Source organism: Rhineura floridana, chromosome 6 (genome assembly GCF_030035675.1).
Source record: "Rhineura floridana isolate rRhiFlo1 chromosome 6, rRhiFlo1.hap2, whole genome shotgun sequence".
In the NCBI taxonomy this organism is placed as follows: domain Eukaryota; kingdom Metazoa; phylum Chordata; class Lepidosauria; order Squamata; family Rhineuridae; genus Rhineura; species Rhineura floridana.
Window position 1 is genome coordinate 132840815 of NC_084485.1, and position 21180 is coordinate 132861994.

The following is a 21180-nucleotide window of genomic DNA, read 5'->3' on the forward strand; positions in this document are numbered from 1 at the left end:
GAACCACGAGCAATTTTCAAGTGGTCCCTGTGAAAAAAAGGTGGGGAACCACTGCCTTAGAGCGATGGAGCAGCTGCCGCTCCTGCATTTCTTCCAGACACGCTGCGGGCCACTGGAAATCCATGGACCACTGTTTGAAAACCTCTGGCTTAGGATAACTACCGCCAGTACTTGAACTCAGGGTATTCCTCCGCCCACTGGCATGCTCAGCTCGAAGGGACTTTGCACTCTCTTTTCCAACTAGAGTCCATCACAGATAGACAAACAACTTAAAGTTCCGGTACTGAACTGAACTCCATGGCACAGAGTGGTAAGCGGTGGTAACGCAGCCGAAGCTCTGCTCACGGCCGGAGTTCGATTCCAACAGAAGGAGGAAGTCGAATCTCCGGTAAAAGGGGTCGAGGTCCACTCAGCCTTCCATCCATCCGTGGTCGGTAGAATGAGTAACCGGCATATACTTAGGGGTAATGAAAGGCTGGGGAAGGAACTGGCAATCCCACCCCATATATACCGTCTGCCTAGTAAACATCGGTCCGCCTAGTAAACGTCGCAAGTCATCACCCTAAGAGTCGGAAACGACTCACACTACAAGTGCGGGGACACCTTTACCTTTTACTGAACTGAAAGTAGCCATCCGGTGTGATACTCTAGGTATCATAGATATTCTATGGAATAACAATAATAATAAATGATGGTGATAATAATATGCCAGTTACTATCATAGGCAGGGGGAAAGACCGTGTATCTTTACCAGAGAGTAAAGTGGAAAGTGGTTCAATTTACTACCGTAGGTAGTATTTAAACAGCGATAGGACTTTATCTCTTTAGGCATGGATGCCTAGATTCTTTCCGGAGCACGCTCATTCTCGCGAGATTCTTCCCCTCCGTTTACCCGCTTAAGCCAAATCTTCGAGGATTCCTTCCCTAAGGAGTTTGTGACTGAGCACGCATGCTCAGTTTAATCGCAGCCAGGTAGAGTTGTCCCGCAGTGTTCAGTTAACGGTATGGCGGCGCCCGTCTCGGAGGAGCCTGGCCGGCCGTTGCGGCCAGGAAGAAGCAGCAGGATACTGCTGGTGCGACATCTGCCCGCCGTGTTGACAGCTGCGGAGAAGGAGGATTTGCTGAGGCACTTCGGGGCTACGTCTGTGCGGGTCCTCTCAGACCACGGAAGGCTGGTAGGAAAGAAATGGCTTGGCCCTGGCTAGACGATGGCGGCCTTTCCACGAAGCAGTAGTAGGCAACATTTTTTCCCTGTGGAGGAGAGAGGCTGTCAGGGTTTCATGCATCGAGGAGGGGGTGGACTAGATAGCCTGTAGAGCTCCCGATCCTACTGTATGGTTCTATGACTTCATTTGCAGCTATGATAATATACACATGAAAGCCAATGTGGTGTAGTGGCTAGAGTGTTGGACCGTGACTTGGGAGAGAGACCAAGGTTAAAATCCCCCGACTCAGCCATGAAGCTCGCTAGGTGACTTTGGGTCAGCCACAGTCTCTCAGCCTAATTACCTCACAGGGTTGTTGTGAGGATAAAATTGGGGGGGGGGAGCCATGCTTGTGTGCCACCTTGTATTCCTCCGAGGAAAAGTGGGATATAAATGTAATAAATATTTTTTTAAAAAAAATTCAGGAGTTAATGTTCTTGGAAACGGCTACTTCTATTCACACAGCCCTAAAGGTTAAAAGAATTGCTGCAGGCAGGCAGTGCACCAAAAGGAAATACTTCTGTTTTGGTCTTTATGTTTCTCAGTGTTGTCGTTCTGACATTGGAGAGAAAACCTTGCCCTTCCTGCTTTGGCTTTAGATGGATCCATATTCATAATAAAAAAATGCTGCAGTATATTGGATATTTTGCATGTTAATGTTCTCTCTGCTTATACAGGAAACTGATGTTTGGTCTTCTTTCCCCCCCCACAGAAACACACAGCTTTTGCTACTTTTCCCAGTGAAAATACAGCTGCTCAGGTGTGTATTAGGACTATTACTGATTTTTTTATGTTGTGTTCTTTCATGGCTGTAGCTCAATATGTCTTAGGAACTAAATATTAAAGAGAAGTCTAAAACTGTGATCCTAATCCCAGTTACCTGAATCCAATAGGACTTATTTCTGAGACTTGCACTACAAGGCTGTTGATCGTTTCCTTATTCACTTGGAATAAGCCCCATTGAAATTGGAGGGACTTGGTTTAGAGCAAAAATGCATAGGATTCCTCAGTGAAGCTTTAAATAGTTATACCGATGTTGCTGGAAAAGAGCAAATATGCTTTAGTAATCAAATATTGTTAGCATGGAGATGATAGAGTTTACTACTGATGTCTACATGCTAGAACCTAATGCTAAAACGGGCCTGCTTAATTTGTGAACCACCATGCAGATACAGGCCACCTGCTAGATGTTCAACATTGCAAAAATAGAAAATCATTTGACTTGCTGGTGGGCTGCCGTACATGACTGCTAAACTGGAGTTGGATCACCAGCTTTTCAGGCCTGCTCTGAAATATTCACGTTTTCTGTAGAGTGCTTGAAGTAAATCAAATTATAAATTAGAGAAATCTTAAAGACATCATAGAGCATATTACAGTACTATAGTCCAGTACTATAGTCCACATGAAGGATGAGTGGGTATTGCATTTGGTACAAAACGCAGCAGCTAGGCTTCTCACAGGCTCAGCTCTTTGGGACCATGTTATGCCAATCCTGAGAGTTACAGTTGCTGCTGATTTGCAACCAAGCCACATTTAAGGTACTGTTATGACTTAATAAATCTCTGAACAACTTGGGACCAAGATATTTAAAGGAACTTGTCCACCCATATCAACCTCTCTGTGCATTCAAATTGGAAGCGGATGCCCTCCGGGTTGTTCCTCATCCAAGCAATGGTATCTATTATGTAGTAACCAAGGACAGGATTTATTCTGTGGTGGCACTCACATTATGGAATACCCATATTTTGAAATATGATTAGCATGGATGCTGATGAGTTTCCAACAGCAATTAAAAGCCCATATTTTCTCTCAGGCCTTGCAGTGGCAGGGAATGATTGCCTGACCAGATTTTCATTATTCTTGTTAACTCCTGTTTTCAGTTTATCTGCCCCTCTTATATTTTTCTGTTTATTATCATATTGGTTAATTTTAATTTATATTAGGTTCCCACTCTGGTATTGTATTGCAATCAAGGGTAGGCTAAAAAGATTTCAAATAAATAGATAAAATCAATTGACAGTTTGCTTAGTTATGTATTTTGTTGCTCTTCTTAAGAGTGAATAGCAGCCACTTCTGCATTGTGACATATTATTATTAAAAATATTTATACCCCGCCCTTTTTCTAAAGAACTCAGGGCGGCTTACAAAAGTAATCATAAAGAATTAAAACAGTAAATATACAAAGTTAAAAACAGTTAAAATGAATTAAGTCAAATACAAGGTATATCCAAATTTTGAAATGCTGTTCTCCAGTCAATGAATGTGTACAAAAAATTGCACATTCTAGGTAAAATGCACATAAAAGTGCACATTTTAGCGAATATAACATACAAACCCTTTATTGTTGTCTTAACTTTGCTTCTTCCCTCTTCTCCTTTTGTCTAAACCCTCTGTCTAAGTTTAGTTTTTAATATCTTTGGAGTAGGAAATCTATAACCTATATATACATCTGCAGGGCTCAGTCCAGTGCTCTTCAACATTTTTATTAATGACTTGGATGAGGAGGTGCAGGGAATGCTTATCAGATTTGCAGATGACACAAAATTGGAAGGGATAGCTAATACCCTGGAAGACAAACAAAATTCAAAGAGATCTTCATAGGCTGGAGCATTGGGCTGAAAACAACAGAATGAAATTTAACAGATAAGTGCACAGTTCTACACCTAGAAAAAAGAAGCCAAATGCATAGTTATAAGATGGGGAATACTTGGCTCAGCAATACTACATGCAAGAAGGATCTTGGGATTGTTGTTGAACACAAACTGAATATGAGCAAACAGTGCAATGTGGCTGCAAAAAGCGCAAATGCTATTTTAGGATGCATTAACAGAAGTTTAGTTTCCAAATCATGTGAAGTTCCCTTCTATTCGGCAATGGTTAGGCCTCATTTTGAGCATTGAGTCCAGTTCTGGACACCACACTTTAAGAAGGATGCAGACAAATGAACAGGTTTAAAGGAGGGCAAGAAGTGGACTGAAAACAAAGCCCTATGAGGAGAGCCTGTAAGAACTGGGCATGTTTAGCCTGGAGAAGAGGAGACTGAGGGGAGATATGATAACACTCTTCAACTACTTGAAAGGTTGCCACACAGAGGTGGGCCAGGATCTCTTCTCGATCATCCTGGAGTGCAGGACATGAAATAATGGGCTCAAGTTTCAGGAAGGCAGATTTTGACTGTACGTCAGGAAAAACCTCCTAAGTGCTAGACCAGTATGGCAATGGAACCAATTCCCTAGGAAGGTGGTGGGCTCTCCCACACTAGAGACATTGAAGAGGCAGCTGGACAGGCACCTGTTGGGTACGTTTTAATTTGGATTCCTGCATTGAACAGGGTGTTGGACTTGGCCTTATAGACCCCTTCCAACTCGATGATTCTAATGGTCTTTTTAAACCATGAATCTAACAGTAAATCTACATCATCAGAATAGAAGTTTAAGCTTCAGTCCCCCCTTCTAGAACTGGCAAAAAAAAGTGTTTAAATCCTGTAGACATTAATAGTGCAGTCTTATGCATGTCTACTCAAAAGTAAGCCCCATTGAGTTATTTATTTATTTATTGAATTTATTAGTCGCCCATCTGGCTGGCTGTCCAGCCACTCTGGGCGACGTACAAAATAGGCATACAATACCTAGACATTAAAATCTAAAAACAATGCAGATAAAATCTAGCCAACCCCAAAAGCCTGCCTGAAGAGCAGAGTTAGCGGTGTGTATGCCTGAGTAAGTGGGTATAGAATTGCAGCCTACTATCTTGGTCATTAAGAAAGATTAAATGGAAGGATGTTGACCTCCTGTAAAGAAGTTTTTCCCTTCATGATGACTAGTTTTGGGCAAAGTAAATTGGAAGAGGGGAGAAGGAAGAGCTGAAAAGAGGGGCTGATGGGTCAGACTTGTCTTGAAATTCAATTTAAATGTCAGTTGATTTAACAGAGTGTTCTTTTCAATTGAAGGCTTTGTCAAGATTGCACCAGCTGAACCTTCTAGGCCACACTCTGGTAGTTGAATATGCAAAAGACCAAGACAGTGTTCGTATGCTTAGCCAGTCTTCTCAATCTGAAAAGGACAAAAGGTACTTGGATACTGTTGTATTTCCAAATTCAGTAGGTTTATACAATCAGCCAAAAAAACTTCTTCAGACTTTGCTGTGGGAGTACCCAGATTGTGTGTTCAAATCCCATTGTATCACTACTTTAGATTTATAGTATAATCCTAATCATGCCTCTTAAGAAGTAAGACCTACAGAATACTATGGGGATTACCCCCAGGTAAATGGAGTGATTACCTCTGCAATTACATATCAGATACTCCTTTTCACACTGTTTTTACCATGTGGCCTTGAGACTGGGTATATCTCTACCTATTCAAAGACAAAATTTGTGCAGATTGTCAAGGAATAGGAATGAAGAAGCTGGTTTTACTGCAGGGACAATTCTGTTTGATTCTTTGCTCAGAAAACATAGTAGAATCAGAAAAGAACTAAGCAGAATAAAAAAATACAGATTTTTATATATCTACATTGGACACCTTTATAGGAATATAAATTACTAAAAAGTAGTGCTCTATATTTGAACAAAATAGATTTTAAGTGGGGGTTCAAAATTGTGAGCCTAAATTAAATTATTTCATTGAAATTTCCATAACTGATTATTTATTTTGTAATATGTTTAATTCTACTACTATTTTTCATTTGATATATTTTCTCAAATAGATGATGGTGTTTGTTGTTTACTTGGGATTGTACAACTTAGAAACTGGTCTTGATGAATGGATTTTTAAAAACTGCTTTTTGTTTCCAAATACAGTTAGGGTCATTTCAGCATGCCACAGGTTATATAATGTAGCAAATGCCTTTTGTGTGTGTTTTAGTCTTGAAGACCCAGTGAAAGAAGAAAAGGAACAAAAAGATCTAAGTTGCCTCAGGATAGAAAGTGGAATTGCTCCTAACCATGGGTTAGTATTTGAGTTCTGATTGTGCGGACAAAAATTGCTATGGTGAATCCTAGTCTGTGGGGCATGTTTAGGCAAATGCATGAGAAATCAGTAATACTTTTTAAATATTGTATCCAAGACTGGACAACACCCTCTCTACTCCTATAATTATATCACTATCTAAGCTACCCCTTTCTTAGTATGTTTTGTCTACAACTGACTAGAAGTGGCTAACCTGTGGCTCTTCAGTTGTCGTTGTTGGCCTTCAACTCCCATTGACCATGGTCAGGGAGAGTCAGAGCTGCAGTCCTACAACATCTGGTGGGCCAACATTAGCTATCCCTAGACTAACACTTGAAGTCTAGCACTAGATGTGGTAAACTCCAGAGGAGGCTTATCTGCTGAAAAGGTTGCCACACTATTGATTTTCAGAGGGTTCCACAAACTTCTGTCTGCTGAGGTGTGTTAGGATGTGAGGTTTCTGGTATTTCTATATGGGCTGGGATCTTAAAAGCAACTGTGAGTGTGTGAAACAGTTCTATGATCAATATGCCTTTGAAATTCCCCCTGGTTTCAAAAAGTTGTTTGCTGTGTAGTGTTGGGGGCTTCCGTTGAAGAAAGACAATGACAATCCTAGGGTAAGTGGAATTATTTACATGGTTCTTTGAACCCTGGCAGGGTGTTCCTGGCTGGGGATTTAGGAGGGCTTAAGAATGAAATAAATAAATGGAGGAGGACAGATATATAGTTACTGAATCAGTAAATATATGAATTCTAAGGTGCTTCAGGGTAAGTCTGTGATATTGTAGAATTGCTGGTTTGTGAGCTAAAGATTTCTTTGTTCACTGCTTTTAAGCTCTATGTATTTACCTCTGGTTTTGGTTTAATAAATTCTTAAGTTAGGTTTTATGTTTGTGGGTTTTTTCCTGTCTCTTTAACTAAGCTTGGCTGCTTTCTCCCACAGGTTAACTTTTCCTATAAATTCTTGCCTCAAATATCGATATCCCCCACCCTCCAGTGCAATTCTAACCAACATAGCAAATGCTTTGGCAAGTGTGCCTAAATTTTATGTGCAGGTAAGTGTAGATCCCTCTCTCACTTGAATTCAAGATATAAATATTCTACTGGTATTGCTGTACTGTTATTTTAACCAATTGTAAATGGTTTACTAAAGGCCCCTCCAGAATGGTGTTTTTTTGTGGGTGCGTTCTGCTACATGTTCTTGACACAGTAATAGTGCTTTAGTAGTAGGTTTATTCTGCTTTAGTTCAGAGATGCTTCGCCAATGCTACCACATTATTGCTTTCAGGGATGGGGAGGCTATAGTGCAGCAAAAGGATAAACAAAAATACAAACGTCAGTGATACAAAAAAATATAGAATTCCAGCAGGCTGCTATGGGATATGCACTGATTGGAAATGAAGCAGTGTGACCACCCCAAAATCTTTGCAGGCCCAAACAGTATTGGACGTGGGATCTCATATTATTGCCCTGATGGCATCATGAGCACAAATAATCATAAATGCGCAATAACAAAGGGGCCCTAAAACTGCAATCCTATGCCCATTTATCTGGAAAAAGCCCTATTGATCTCAATGGGGCTTGCTTTTTAGTAGACGTGTATAGGATTGTACTGTAAATGATCCATCCCTAGGCTCAAATTTGAGTTTGTGGTGGCACTGATGAATTTGAAAGTGACTGACTACAAAAAAGCTTATGCATCTCTTTCAGCAAGAGTTATTTTTTCACCTTTGGCGCTATTTTCATGAGCACTATTTTCAGACACCAAAACTACAAGGTATGGTCTGAAAGCACATGAGACCACTAACTTGCTCAAGCTATACAGGTCTGGGTTTGGTCAGTGCCTGGATGGATGGCTTGCTTAGGAATCACATGTATTCCATGTGTGTTGGATTCCATGGTAGGAGAAGGTGGGATATAAATGTAAGAAAATATGTGTTCCATACAGAATCTGTTTCTTTAGTGATAAAGTATATAGTTCTTTAAAATTTCTGCTTTGGTCCATTCTTTTACAGTGGTAAGCTTGTATTCCATGTTTTCTTTTATGTTGAAACTAGTTTTAGTATTGTTTTTAACACGTGGCTCAAGATTTTGCACCCTTTCTGTCGTCATGATAATCGTCAGTACATTCCCTTGTATTACCAAATTATTTTAACCCAGCATCCTGCCTCTTTGAGAAAAAAATCCATAAATAAATCACATTTGATAGATATGTAAATCCGGTTTTGCCAGGCTGGCATAACACATTTTACTTGTAGAATTCCATTTTTGTGTGTGTGGAGAGCGTCCCATAATTTTGTTCTTCATAGCACAGTTTTCCGCTGTTGGCTGTAAGAAACACAAGTTTATGTTTTATGTTGCAAGTTTCTATGTTTTGGTGTCTGTGCAATACTTGAAGAATTGTAGCAAGAAATCAGTTTCTCGGTGCAGTTGAAAAATGGGGGTAATATTATTGGTTATAAGGATGAGACGCATGTTTATGCGAAACACTTTGAATACTTGGGTGTTATATTAATACTAAGTTGCAATTGCTACATTTCAGGTTTTGCATCTTATGAACAAAATGAACCTTCCTCCTCCCTTTGGGCCACTTACTGCTCAACCTCCCATGGTATGAAAGTTTATTGCTTGAAATGTAGTGAATAAAAGCAACATTGTGTATGTAGTTTAAGATGCCTTTGCTTCTAAAATCTGATATATAGGTCTTGCATTTGAACTGTCAAATGTTACTCAAATATCAGATTGTTTGCGTTTTATTTCTACTTTAGTATGAAGAATATATCCCGTTGCCTCCACCTATTCCACCTTTGCCTCCTGAGGAGCCTCCTTTGCCGGAAGAAGAGGACAGTCAAGAATCAAGCAAAGATGAATCGGAGTATGAAAGTGCTGATGAAGAAGAAAAAGAAAGGTTGGTGATATTCCACAGCCAGTTACTCCCTGTAAGACTTGGTATCCTTAGGGGTATTCACACGTTACTCTGAATCCGGGTACAAGCCCCCTGTACCTGGGTTCATCTGCTCTTGAGAAAGAGTCTACACGTGGTGATCACCACGTCTACTGGTCCCCTGAAGAAAGAGGTCTTTTGTTGACGTGTTGACTCTTCCTGCATGCTGTCCACGTGGAGCTGATTGTGAGCAATTAGTTTTCCTCCCCGGGGAGAGCCTGAGGCTTTGCTGTAGCAGCAGCAGTTGGTGTTTTAATTTTAAAAACTTAAACATCTGCAGGAAAAATGAAAATAATAAAACATTTCCTTTTCTGCCAAAACTCTTTAAGTTGAATATAAGCCTTGACAGGAAAGTTTCAGGAAGTATAACAGACCCAGCATGCCTTGTCTTGTTGCCAGTAAAAGGGAATTGCTTCAATGACACATTTAATAAGTGTCATTGAAGCCATTTTCTTTTACTGGCAGCAAATGTGTATATAACAGAGACTGTACACTTGTTAAATGTTACATGTGAATAAATGTACGAGCGTACAGTTCAGCTACTACTGCTTCTGTTTCATTTGCCAGGATCATTTTAGGGAAGTGGAGAGCTTGACCAATTACTTCCTCCTCACTTTTCCCTCTAGCAGATCAGGGTGGGAGAACCAACACCTTTTGTCTGAACCAGACATCTATCAAAGAGATTCTTCTTTCAAAAAACAAAATACTGAGGATTGATTTTTGTTAATGTTGATCAAAAAGCTCATTTTTCTATTATAATCATTATGTTAATAATAACATAATAGCATGTATTCAATGTTACTTTTTAGATTTACAAAACTGATGGAATTAGCTACCCTTCAACCCAAACGGCAGATATCAACAAAGCAGCATCGTACAAGAAAACGAAGAAAGATAAAAGACTTATTAAACATCTCCCTACTTGCTCCCCACAGGTATTGACATGAGTATTTAATATAGAATATTGCCATGTAATAACTGCTTAGTTTGCACTTTCTACTAAATATCTTGACCGAATTTCCTATTTGTTGACTGAAGCTGAATTTGGCTATCAGAAATATTCAACAAATAAAAATAAGATTAGCATACTCTGTGAAAGTGAATAGCGCTATATTGTCACAGTAAGGAACAATAGTCTTACAGATATACTACTCATATATTTTGCCTGTAGCAAGCTTAGCAACCCTTTTTGCAATAGCTTCATATTACCTTATTGACAGAGACAAAAGTTAGTTTGCTTGGGCGTTGAGATCGTTCTAGCAGAAATCAAAGTCTCTGCTAATTCCTAAAATGTATGGTGAAATCAGCAGAGAACTATCACTAAAAAGATAACAGCATAAGAGATAATGAGGTAAATCCTCCATTGTTCTAGCTCCACAGTGTCTTGATCTGTACTGAATTTTGTCATGTCTTCCATAACTGCTGAGGGCATGTTCTCTTCACCATAATGCTGTAATGGGTCTTTTCAAATGTAGACATACGTATGCATTACCAGATGTTGCCATATAACAAGTATCTCGTGCTCCATCTTCTTAGAAGTCTTAGGTTGAGTCGTGTGAGATAGACAGTGCACAGGATGGACCCTTGCTGCTTGTAAAATGAATCACAACTGGGTAGCGTAGTGGCCTAATCTAGCAAGGGCAATCCATGCATGAAAGCAGTCCTTTGCAGGCCTGTCTTTGCTGGATGCCATCCAACTCCCCAAAGGGTGCTGTGTGGGGTGAACAAATATCTCATCCAGCCCCCTAGTGTGCAGAGAGGTGCTTGGTAGATCAGGCCTTCATGTGCAGCCCCTAATCAACAGATGACTTAACAGGTTTTGACAGTGTGAAGTCACGTTTTGGTGGTTGGGGGTGGGTGAGGAGGGCTATCTTACCTGATGTGCATAAATATTCTTGGGTAACCCGTGCTGTCGTTGTTTAATTTTTCCCCCTGCCCTTCACTCAAAGGTCCCAGGGTGGGTTACATAGTTTTAAAATACATAATTAAAACAGATAAAAACAACCTAAAATCAAGCTACACTTGAAAAATCTATGAATCAAGGTCAATAACTTTTCCTAAGCTTATTTGACAAAAACCAAACCTGGAAAACAGATGGCCTGAACTTTTAAAAAAGTAAAATCCTTTTAATCTAACTGGGGTACAGTTGCTTTAAAATGTATTACCCTTTTCTACTACCATTTAGATTGTCAAATTGCATCATAATGTACTCTACATCAGTGGTTCCCAGCTTGGGTGCCATGACTCGCAGGGGGGCCACAAAGTAATCCAGAGGGGCCGCAAACAGTAAAGAAATGAATTATTATGTTTTAAAAGTCCTCATTCATTCCCTGGACACGGTCTGCTCCCCACTGCCATTGCAGACGACACCTCCCCCGTGCTCCAAACGAGAAGGGAGGACTTTTGCTGAAGCGCCAGAGCATCTTTCGGGTGTGCCAAAGGCAGGCTTCTGCCTATAAAATGTGGCGGATGCTGAGGAGGCTGAGGGTGGAGCTACAGGAAGAAGAGGGGATTACTATAACCAACTCCCATCTCCTTGCCCTGCTGCTGTTGCTGCTGCTGATACCCTTACTCAGGACGAGGGCTTTTCATGAAGCAAAAAGGAGCAAGGCTGCAAGCAAATAATGCTTTCCCCCTTCCTTTCTGACAGCTAGCCTGTCTGCCTTTCTTGGCTCCTGATTCTCTGCCATCTCCTTTTAAAAATTATTCTTATTTGTGAGACTGCCCAGATCTCGCCTTCAGCCCAGACAGAGCCAAGGAGCAGTAAGGAAGCTCAGGACTTGCTCACCCCCCATCTCTGAGGCTAAGTGTGTGTGCCAGCATCCCCCCTTTCTTCCACCTACACTCTGCCTCCCCCAGTCTCTCCAAGAGGCTGCGGCAGGTGAGGGCTTCCTCCCTCCCATGTGCCCAAATGCACACATGTCTGCAGATACTTGCAGGAGGGGCAGGTGTGTTTGTGTGTGTGCAAGCGCTGATCTGTCTTCTGCTCTGTTCTCATTCCCCAAGTGTATGCTAACCAAGTCATCAGTTCTGATGATCATCCCAAGGCCTAAAAGCACTAACTCGCCCTATTCAGTCTATCCACCCTTTTGTCTTCACAATCTAGCTTCCCCACCACTGCCACATTGCTGCTTCTTTAATATTATTATTGTTATTAATTTAAAAACCTCAGCAGGTTGGCTGAGGCGGGGGTTAACATACCACAGCTGAAATGTATTTATTTAATTGCAATAATATCCCACCTTTAGTCCAAATTGCTCAAGGTGGTGCACATAGTTGTCCCCCCCCACTTTCCATTTTATCCTCACACCAACCCTATGAGATAGGACAGGCTGAGAGACTCTGTCTGGTTCAAGGTCACCCAGTGGGTTTCATGGCTGGATGGGAATGTGAACCTGGATCTTAGACCAACACTGTAACCTACTGGTGTTGGGAAACAGGACTGTTCATCTTCAGATTATGTGTGTGGGGGGAGGGGATACCAATTTGATGAACCTTTGCATTAAGAAAAGAAAGAAACACCCTCATGTCTGCAGGGAGGTTTTTATGGAAAGGGATATTTGAGATGTGATTTTGCCATACACCATGTTTTCAATTAGTGTGTGTGGGGGGTAACAATTTTTTTGAGCTTATAAAGGGGGTCCCATGCTCATAAAGGTTGGGAACCACTGCTTTACATATATTTTTCATTTCCCTTAAACTCTTAGGATTTTGTTTAGCTAGTGCAAACGTGTGAGACTGAACTCTTTATAACATCATTATGTTATGAGAAATGGTACCCCAGTATTTATTCATACACAATGAATAAAAGTTATGTTTCTCATTTGGTTGAACAGTGACCTTTTGAAATCAAAGTAACTTCTTCAGTAATTTTAATTTAAGAACTGGCTGTCTGCTTTTCCATATGATTTTATAGTACACAAAGCCAAGTAAAAAAACAAAGTATCAAAAGAAGTTGCTAGATGTTTTAAAGAGTTACATTGCTTTTAGACTACCTGCAATCGTACCATTTAAAACAGAAAAAGTTGCTGAAAAGGCAGTTTGACTAAAAATCCCTTTAAAGAAATTTAAAATTATTCAAGAATAAATGCATGTGGAAATTCATTCTGTAAAGAAATTTTAAATGAACTTAATGTTGTGCTTTCAACAGTAATATGCATCCGGCACTGTCACCTTCAGATGTGTTTGAGCAGCCGCAGACTGTAGGTTTCAAAAAAATTGAATTTCACTTTTCTCCAGAGACCCCTGGCATTCTTCAGAAAAGCCTGGAGAAGGAGCACAATGATGGTATGCAATATGTATCTATATATGTAAAAGTTACATGGTAAGGAGTGTTATAGTTGGCAGCAAGGGTGATGTGGTGGCTGAGATATTTAACTCAATTCTATGCATGTCTACTTAGAAGGGCCATTGAATTCAATGGGACTTCCAAGTAGACCTGCATAGGATTGTGTTAAATGGGATTTACTCCCAGGTAAGTGTGTATAAGGCTACTGCCTGAGCTACAAATCAGGAAGTTGCCTAGTTTGTCTCTTTTTGTGAACGCCCTAGTTGGCCTTAGGCAAATCACTCTCTCTGAGTGCCCATATGCATTATGGAGAAAATAATAGTAATGACTTGTATTTGAACATTCTAATATGTGATATAAATGCTAAGTATTATAATTTAGAGCTGGCATCATGCTTGTTGAAGCTATTTCCATTCATTGTTCCGTAGGTATGATGAGATTTTTCATCTGCAAGACTGTTGAGAATTGCAGATGTACATTCCAATGTAAATTTCTGTTGAATTCTGAGTGTCTCAATGTAGCCTTTGTTTTTGGTCCTTTTACGATGCTACATTCGCTATTTTACTAACAATGAAGATAGTCCAACACAGACTTAAATACTGACATCACTGAGCTTAAACATGTTAAATCTACACTGGATTGTAGCATATATCTGGTATTTAATTTGGCTGGTGTCACTTATGCCTCAGTATCATATCCCAATTAAATGTTCTTTGTTTGTTTTACTTAGACATTTATGCAGCACTTGATGAAATATCTAATGCAGGGTTTGGAAAAATCTTCCCTGCTCCCAGTTCCAATCATAAAGAGGAAATGGAGGAGGAAGATGATGATGATGATGATGATGATGAAATACCTTCAGAATTTGTTTCTAAAAGAAAGCTAGAAAAGGGCAGAGTCTCTAGAAAAGGTGACTTTATTATGGCTAATGTTTTTATAGCAGGTGTTGTAGATGCTTTATTAAAATGTGCTGAGCTTGTTTGAATATATTGCTCAATTGATTTGGATATTTGGCATAATCCATACGTTCTATTGAGAATCAGATTTAAAGATTTAAGTAAGGATATTGTCTACAATGGAGATTACAAATATACTTCCTTTTTCTGTGCCCAAGAAATGCAAACCCTATCTGTCTTCAGAAATTATGAGCCTGGTGAGCCGAACTGTAGAATTTATGTGAAGAATCTATCTAAACAAGTTCAGGAAATGGTAAGTAGGAATTAAACACAATGTGACTGGTTCTTTTGACAGGGTTGCTAACATTTTTTGCTGTGCTTTTATTTTAATCCCAGGACTTGAAGTTTATATTTGGAAGATATGTGAACTTTTCATCAGAAACTGAACGTATAATGTAAGTGATGGCTGGGTGGTTTTGTCCATAGATTGAGCTGCTCTTAACTGGGTGAGCCAAATTAACTTGTATGTTTCCACCCATTTTCCAGTAGAGGATTCCCCCTGGCACCGCCCCTCTCTTTAGCTTCAGGATATAATGAAGATTCTAGACGATAATAAAACATCAAGGACTGAGAGGAGTGGTATGAAGGAAGAAAGACTTGGGAAGGGGTTATACTGTAGGAATTCTTGTGGCAATAGAGGGATAAGGCGGTGTGACGAGGATTGAGTAGAAGAAATGTGGCAGAGGAAAAGAGATTGTGGAGAGGGACAAATGATGCACTGGAAACAAAATAGGACACGGAAGAAGTAAGAATACTGTAGACCACAGAAGGAATTCGAAGAATGGGGAAGATGGATAAGAATAAGGGAACAAAGATTTGCAAATTGGGGACACGGAGGAAAAGGAGATATGTGTCAACTGAAGAATGCTGTGTATCAACTTTCAGTAGAACATTAAATCATGCCCATATTTTATCAGAAGCTTGTAGGAACCTTGGCCTGGGCAGACTATTTATATAGTAGGGCTCTTCTAGGTGGCGATGAAACTAGTAGCTGTTTCCCTTTGCGTGTAGTTCTGTTGACTCTTGATATGTGAACTGAGATAACTATTAAACAAATCATGGTTCCTTCACTTATTGGGATACATACTGGGGAACTGAAAAACTGAAGCATTTCTGTCTTTTGATTTATCCTAGGTTTGATATACGCTTAATGAAAGAAGGTCGCATGAAAGGACAAGCATTTATTGGGCTTCCTAATGAAAAGGCAGCTGCAAAGGCTTTGAAAGAAGTAAATGGATATATTTTGTTTGACAAACCCATGGTGGTTGTATCCTTTCCCCCAAAAGATTTGGTTCATTTTCAGTGAATCGTAGATCTGTTTTCAGATACTTGTTTTTCGTCTTGTACATGCCCAGAGGTGATGAGGTGATGAGGTTTCTTTGCCTATTATTTCTCCCCATTTATGTTCTAGGAACAAACCAGCTAATTTAGCCTACTATTCGCCCTTCTGTGGTTGTCTCTGCTGTCACCAAAGGAACACCTTCGTTTTCCTAGCTGTCTTCACTAAAACAGTCAGCTAACTTTGTCTCCTATGGTCGTCTTTACAGTCAACTCGTACTGGGTTGAGTGGAGAGGCAACTGGGCATGGGTTGAAAATCAAGGCATCGGTCCATGATTAAACCATCAACTAATTAATTTTTGTCTAAAAAGTTTGAAACGCGGTGATTAAACAGTTACTAGCCCAGTTTGGACATAACACTAAGCTGGGGCTGGTGAACCTCTGGCCCTCCAGATGTTGGACTCCAGTTCCCATCAGCCCCAGCCAGAATGGCCAATGGTAAGTAATGATGGGAGTTGTAGTTCAACAATATCTGGAGGGCCACAGGTTTCCCCACTCTGCAGTAAGCCATAGTCAGAAATAATCTATAGCTTATCATGAATGAAAGTATGCTGGTGCACCCTGCTCAATCTCTCTTGCTTTACTCTACCTTGCCTGTCTGCAGGAGGACAGAGCACAAAGCTCAGCATAGCATTATGTGTGGACCAGGGCTTGCCTGCTTCACTTAGATATACTCCTCCAACTCCCCCCCCACACCTCTACACCAATTAGAAGGGCAGTAAAGTTTTGCTAAGTTTCTAGTTCCTATAGTAACTAAGTTTCCTTTCTCCACCTAAGCTTCAGTGGCATGCACAAAACTGACAAATAATTGGGTGTTAGAACAAATTAAACCAGAACTATCACTAGAAGCTAAAATGATGAAACGGAGGTTATCATACTTTGGACACATCATGAGAAGCCATGATTCACTAGAGAAGACAGTAATGCTGGGAAAAACAGAAGAGAGTAGAAAAAGAGGAAGGCCAAACGAGATGGATTGATTCCATAAAGGAAGCCACAGACCTGAACTTATAAGATCTGAACAGGGTGGTTCATGACAGATGCTTTTGGAGGTCACTGATTCCTAGGGTTGCCATAAATTGTATTCGACTTGAAGACACATAACAACAACAACAACAACAATAGTATTTAGAAGTTAAAGGAACTAAAACTTTAAAATTTAATTATTCAGATAATTGCAGATGTTATTACCCCTCCTGCTTTTGGTTGTATCAACGTAGCAACAATTCTTTTAACTTTTTATTTGTAGTGCTAAGAAGACAAATTGAGATGGATTTTCTCCATTTCTTGATCAGTTTATTCAACAACTGATCAATTTTTTAATTTTAATAAATGAACACTAAGATAAGAAATACCATAATTTTGTAACATATTTATGTCCCGTAGTCTTTGTTTCTTGCACAATTTTCTGCTGCTTATACATTGTTCTTGCTAACACTTACCTTTAGACTTTTCTTCCTTAATAAAATCCAAGCAATTTGCTCGATCGGCAAGACCAAAGCTGGATTCCAAAGAAGAGAAGAAAAAACGATAAGGCGAAAAGACCTTGAAGGTAAGTCACTCTTTTGTATTCTGTTTTGTCTTCATAATTTTTTTAGAAAATTACAGAGACTATGGCTCTACTACCTCTGAGGTGGTAAACCTGTATGTATCTGAATTGTACCACTTCATATTGCCGGTGAGGGGCTTAGATTATTGAATGCTCTTCTGTATTACTTGCTTGATGTAAAAATCTAGATAGAAAGAAGGGTTCCACCCTAGCATTCTTCCTGATACTCTAATTTTATTGCCATCTGAATTTGTTTTGGAATTGTTTTTTAAGGTATTTTGAATCTGTATTGGAATTGTTTTTAAGATGTTTTTAGTGTTTTACCATTTGTTGTTTGCTGTCCTCGGTGCATTTTGGGAGGAAGGGCAAGATATAAATTTAATAATAAATTTATTTATTTATGTGCAAGAGGAATCTTCTTTTTGTTGAGGAAGATTCCATCAGTGTGTGTGTGAGGTGGTATGGTCCAGACACAGGTTTACTATACTGGTCACAAATAGGCCTAGTTCCTGGCACCAGTAGGAGCTAGTTTAATAACTTCTGCTTGATCAACACAGCAGCACATTTTTATATCTGGCTGAGATTTTTTTGTAATCCTTTGCATGCATTGTATTGTTAGTTATCGAATGTCAGATCACAAACGAACCAGTCCTTTTGGTGTCTCTTCCACGGCTATCCTAGAACAGTGGAATCTCTGGCCCTGATCTAGATGGAGTTGTTACTTGTGTCCTGCACTTGGCACTCTCTCCCAGAAAGGCTTGCCTGGTGCCTACAACTGTTATCTTTTAACATCAGGTTGTTATTCTCCTAGGCTATTTAAAACTTTTAATTGTAAAAATACTACTTGAATGGCTTTGTCATTTATGACATTGCATGTTTTGAAAGTGGTTCTGGAAGATGTGATTTGTACATAAATAACAGCAGGTGCCTTAGATGCAGATGCCCATGCATATAAAAAAGATGCATCTAATCAATTCAGTCTCGCTTGAATGTACAATGTTACACAGATGGCCATCTGAAAGCATATCCAAGCATTGCCCTGGTTTTGAGAGTTTTCCTCAATACATTCCATGACCAAAACGTTTGTTTTTAGATTCTAGCCTGTAAGGTAGAATTTATTATGATTATTAACTGGAAAATTACAGGTTGAAGATCTTGTTCAAGTTTAACATTTATAAATCAAATTGCATTCTGTTGTGTTTTGACCTCCATAACTATATATTCTAAGTGAAAATGATTATATAATTGCTGTCAGTGGTTTTTTTTAATAGCAAAGCTAGCTACAGGTGAAAATAATGTATCCTATGCATTGCAGAAACTTTTTAAAGATGGATATGTCGTATTTCCAGGGTTTTATAGGCTTGGTAACCAGCTAAAAAGTGTGCTTGCCAAGTACCCTTTGGCCATTCAACTACACTTTGGGAGAGGGGTAGATTCTTGATTGTGACTTCCTGTTGAGCTTTGAAGGTGGGCCAAGCACCTCCAAGAGCCAGCATAAAAGTAGAGGCAAGCCCCTGTTGCCTTCCTCAATTCTAAGGTTGTCCCTCTTCAAGGATCAGTGTAAGGAAATCCTCTCTCCTCCCCTGATCTCACCAAAATAAAAAGTGTGCTGCGTGATGCCATAGGCAGGAAGTATGCCCTGTTCAAGGAAGATGAATGTGATGAAAATTGCTCTTTCCCAATTTGTATTTCTGTGCTTATGTTAAAAGAGTGCAAAGTAGCAGGCAAAAGTTGTCCTCTGATGAGGGGGTTCGTGATGCCTCATTTCACTGAAAACATTTTGAATAGATATATTTGGTATAGCTGGATAGGCAGCAGAGTTGGAGCCAGACCGTACCAACATATTATAGCACAGATATGGAGGTATTGGCTAGCTTCTACCAGAGAGCCTTCTTTGACGGCTACACTAGAGACAAAAATACTTAGCTTTTAAAAATAGCAAAAAGTCTGTTGTGTGCTCTGGCTTTGTACTTATAGAATAGTTAATACTGTATTTATTGTTTTCTATTCAGTTGTTACACATTTTCCTGTTGTGTTTAGTCTGAAGATTAAAAAAAAGACCACTATTTTAAAATAGGCAGTCTAAAGAATGAAAACTGTAACAGAGAATTAAAGGATTAAACCACATTCTGCTGTTCTTCTTTAGAAACATTCCTGCGTAAATACTGCAATAATTCTGTGTCATGCAAAGTGTATCCTTTCCTGTTGTATCCTTTTTTTGTGTATATATATATATATATATTTTTTTTTTCTGGTAAAAAGTTCTAGAGTTCTTCTCTAGTATTGCATTAGGTGGGCAACTACTAGATCCCCAGTAATGCAATTTGTCACTTTACTAACCTGAGCTTATTTACCAGGGTACCCATGGATGTTTCTAGGAATTACTTTTTTTAAGATTATTTCTTATATTGAGCAGCACAATTTGGGCTGCCAGACCTTCAGCAAGTGTAAACTACTCTGCTTACGTCGGTAGAGTTTTAAATGCTGTTTACCAACTGAAGATCTGACCTCAACTATATATTTAAATTACACCATGCAGTCTTCCAATTTCATAATGACCACTGGGAAAAATAGGGTGCCCATAGTAAAGTAATATGATACTTTCATTATGAACCTATAGTTTAGCTATTGTTTGTTTATTTTTTGTCTCTCATATTGGATAGAAAACAGCGGATGAAACAGTATAAATGGAGCAAATTAAATTTGTAATCTTCACGTTAGCTCGTCTTGCTTCTTCCTAACTTGCCCCTAGGCTAGTGCTCTCTTCTCTAGGCAATACAGTAAAATCTAGCTGTTCCAGACACAGTCTTAGGGTTCGATCACTTAGTACTCAGGATTGAACTTCCCCTTCTGCAAAAGGATGGGCTCCTTCCCTTTTACAGAAAGAACTGCAGTCCAGTGGAGGCTCCTGATGGGATGTGGAAAGCAATTTTCATTGACTTTCCTCCAACCCCCCTCCCCCCATTCCATGCTGTTCTTAGGAGTCATCCAACCCTCTGGAGCAGCTTAACCAGGTAGGAAGGAGGTTCTGAAGGAAGAAAGAATCAGTAAAAAATGCCACCCTGCCCCTACTTGTAATGTGAGCATCCTGTGAGCAGTATTCTGCTTACAAAATCTCTTTAACTAAGCCTCAGTTTTTAATCGTTAGCCAAAACTTTAAGCTTTCTAGTTGAAGAAGATGTGTCGTTTAATGCACCTTTAAATCATTCCAGGTTCGTTTTGAGTTCCATGTCTTTCAAGCTCTGGGAAGAAGATGCATGATCAGCTGAACTATTCAACAGTGCGTAAAAGCATTTAACATGTATTTAAAACTCAACACAATACTCTGTTAACCTTAGGTGTGTTCTGTACTTTTAAACAATGAGGGCCTTGCAGCGAGTCACATAGCAGATGTGAAAAATATTTCAATTAAAGATCTAATAAATTATTCACTTTGCATTGTTTCTATTTTTTCTTTGTCAAAGCATTCAAGTTTTCACATGACAAATGACAAAATGTGATGCAACCACTCTACTTCCCTGTTTTCAGCACACAAGCATATTCTCCTATTCCATCACATAATACAACCACTTCCCTAAGACACTTGAATCCCTATGCATGTTGGACACTGGGGCCTTGAGGCTTATATTTGGAAACTCCCCATGTTCGATCTTAAAATGGAAGAGGAAGGTTAGTACAAGAACTACCCCCAATTGAGAAATGTAAGCATTGAAGTGTAGCGGTAATTAAGTTAGGAATGACTGAATCTATCCCAGTCTGTCTCCCTCTGTAGTTACCTTTGGACATTAAAGTATGTTCCACCTAGGCAAATCTAAAAAGAATCTGTGCATTAAAAACAGTCACCAGTAAATTCAGGAGGAATAACGTGGTAGAATGAGGGCTTTTTCTCCTTGCTTTATTAATTTATTTAAAAAGTTTATATCCCGCTTCAGTTCCAAAGAATTCTAAGC

The 21180-nt window shown here is 39.5% G+C and overlaps 1 protein-coding gene across 3 annotated transcripts; it reads left to right on the forward strand.

The window, feature by feature from the left end:
* The first annotated feature begins 871 nt into the window (after positions 1 to 871).
* Positions 872 to 20657, forward strand: RNPC3 (RNA binding region (RNP1, RRM) containing 3). 3 transcript variants are annotated; one of them, XM_061633854.1, is made up of 15 exons: positions 873 to 1175; positions 1918 to 1965; positions 5155 to 5273; positions 6071 to 6154; positions 7098 to 7209; positions 8697 to 8765; positions 8923 to 9062; positions 9908 to 10033; positions 13249 to 13385; positions 14117 to 14296; positions 14501 to 14595; positions 14679 to 14737; positions 15477 to 15609; positions 17156 to 17233; positions 20443 to 20657. In XM_061633854.1, exons 1-14 carry the CDS (start codon positions 1005 to 1007, stop codon positions 17213 to 17215), a joined length of 1533 nt encoding a protein of 510 aa, XP_061489838.1. In that variant the 5' UTR covers positions 873 to 1004; the 3' UTR covers positions 17216 to 17233; positions 20443 to 20657. The 3 variants fall into 3 exon arrangements, with proteins under 3 accessions (XP_061489840.1, XP_061489838.1, XP_061489839.1); XM_061633855.1 differs by lacking the exon at positions 20443 to 20657 and adding an exon at positions 19377 to 20436; XM_061633856.1 differs by lacking the exon at positions 20443 to 20657 and having other exon boundaries at positions 872 to 1175; positions 15477 to 15570; positions 17130 to 17159.
* The last annotated feature ends 523 nt before the right edge of the window (positions 20658 to 21180 follow it).

What these genes read in the sequence shown, in the direction of transcription:
- RNPC3 (XM_061633854.1), top strand. Translation starts at nt 1,005, where the DNA reads ATGGCGGCGCCCGTCTCGGAGGAGCCTGGCCGGCCGTTGCGGCCAGGA. An exon ending in TCTCAGACCACGGAAGGCTG is followed by an intron (nt 1,176 to 1,917) that starts GTAGGAAAGAAA and finishes CCCCCCCCACAG; the next exon opens with AAACACACAGCTTTTGCTAC. An exon ending in TCCCTACTTGCTCCCCACAG is followed by an intron (nt 10,034 to 13,248) that starts GTATTGACATGA and finishes TGCTTTCAACAG; the next exon opens with TAATATGCATCCGGCACTGT.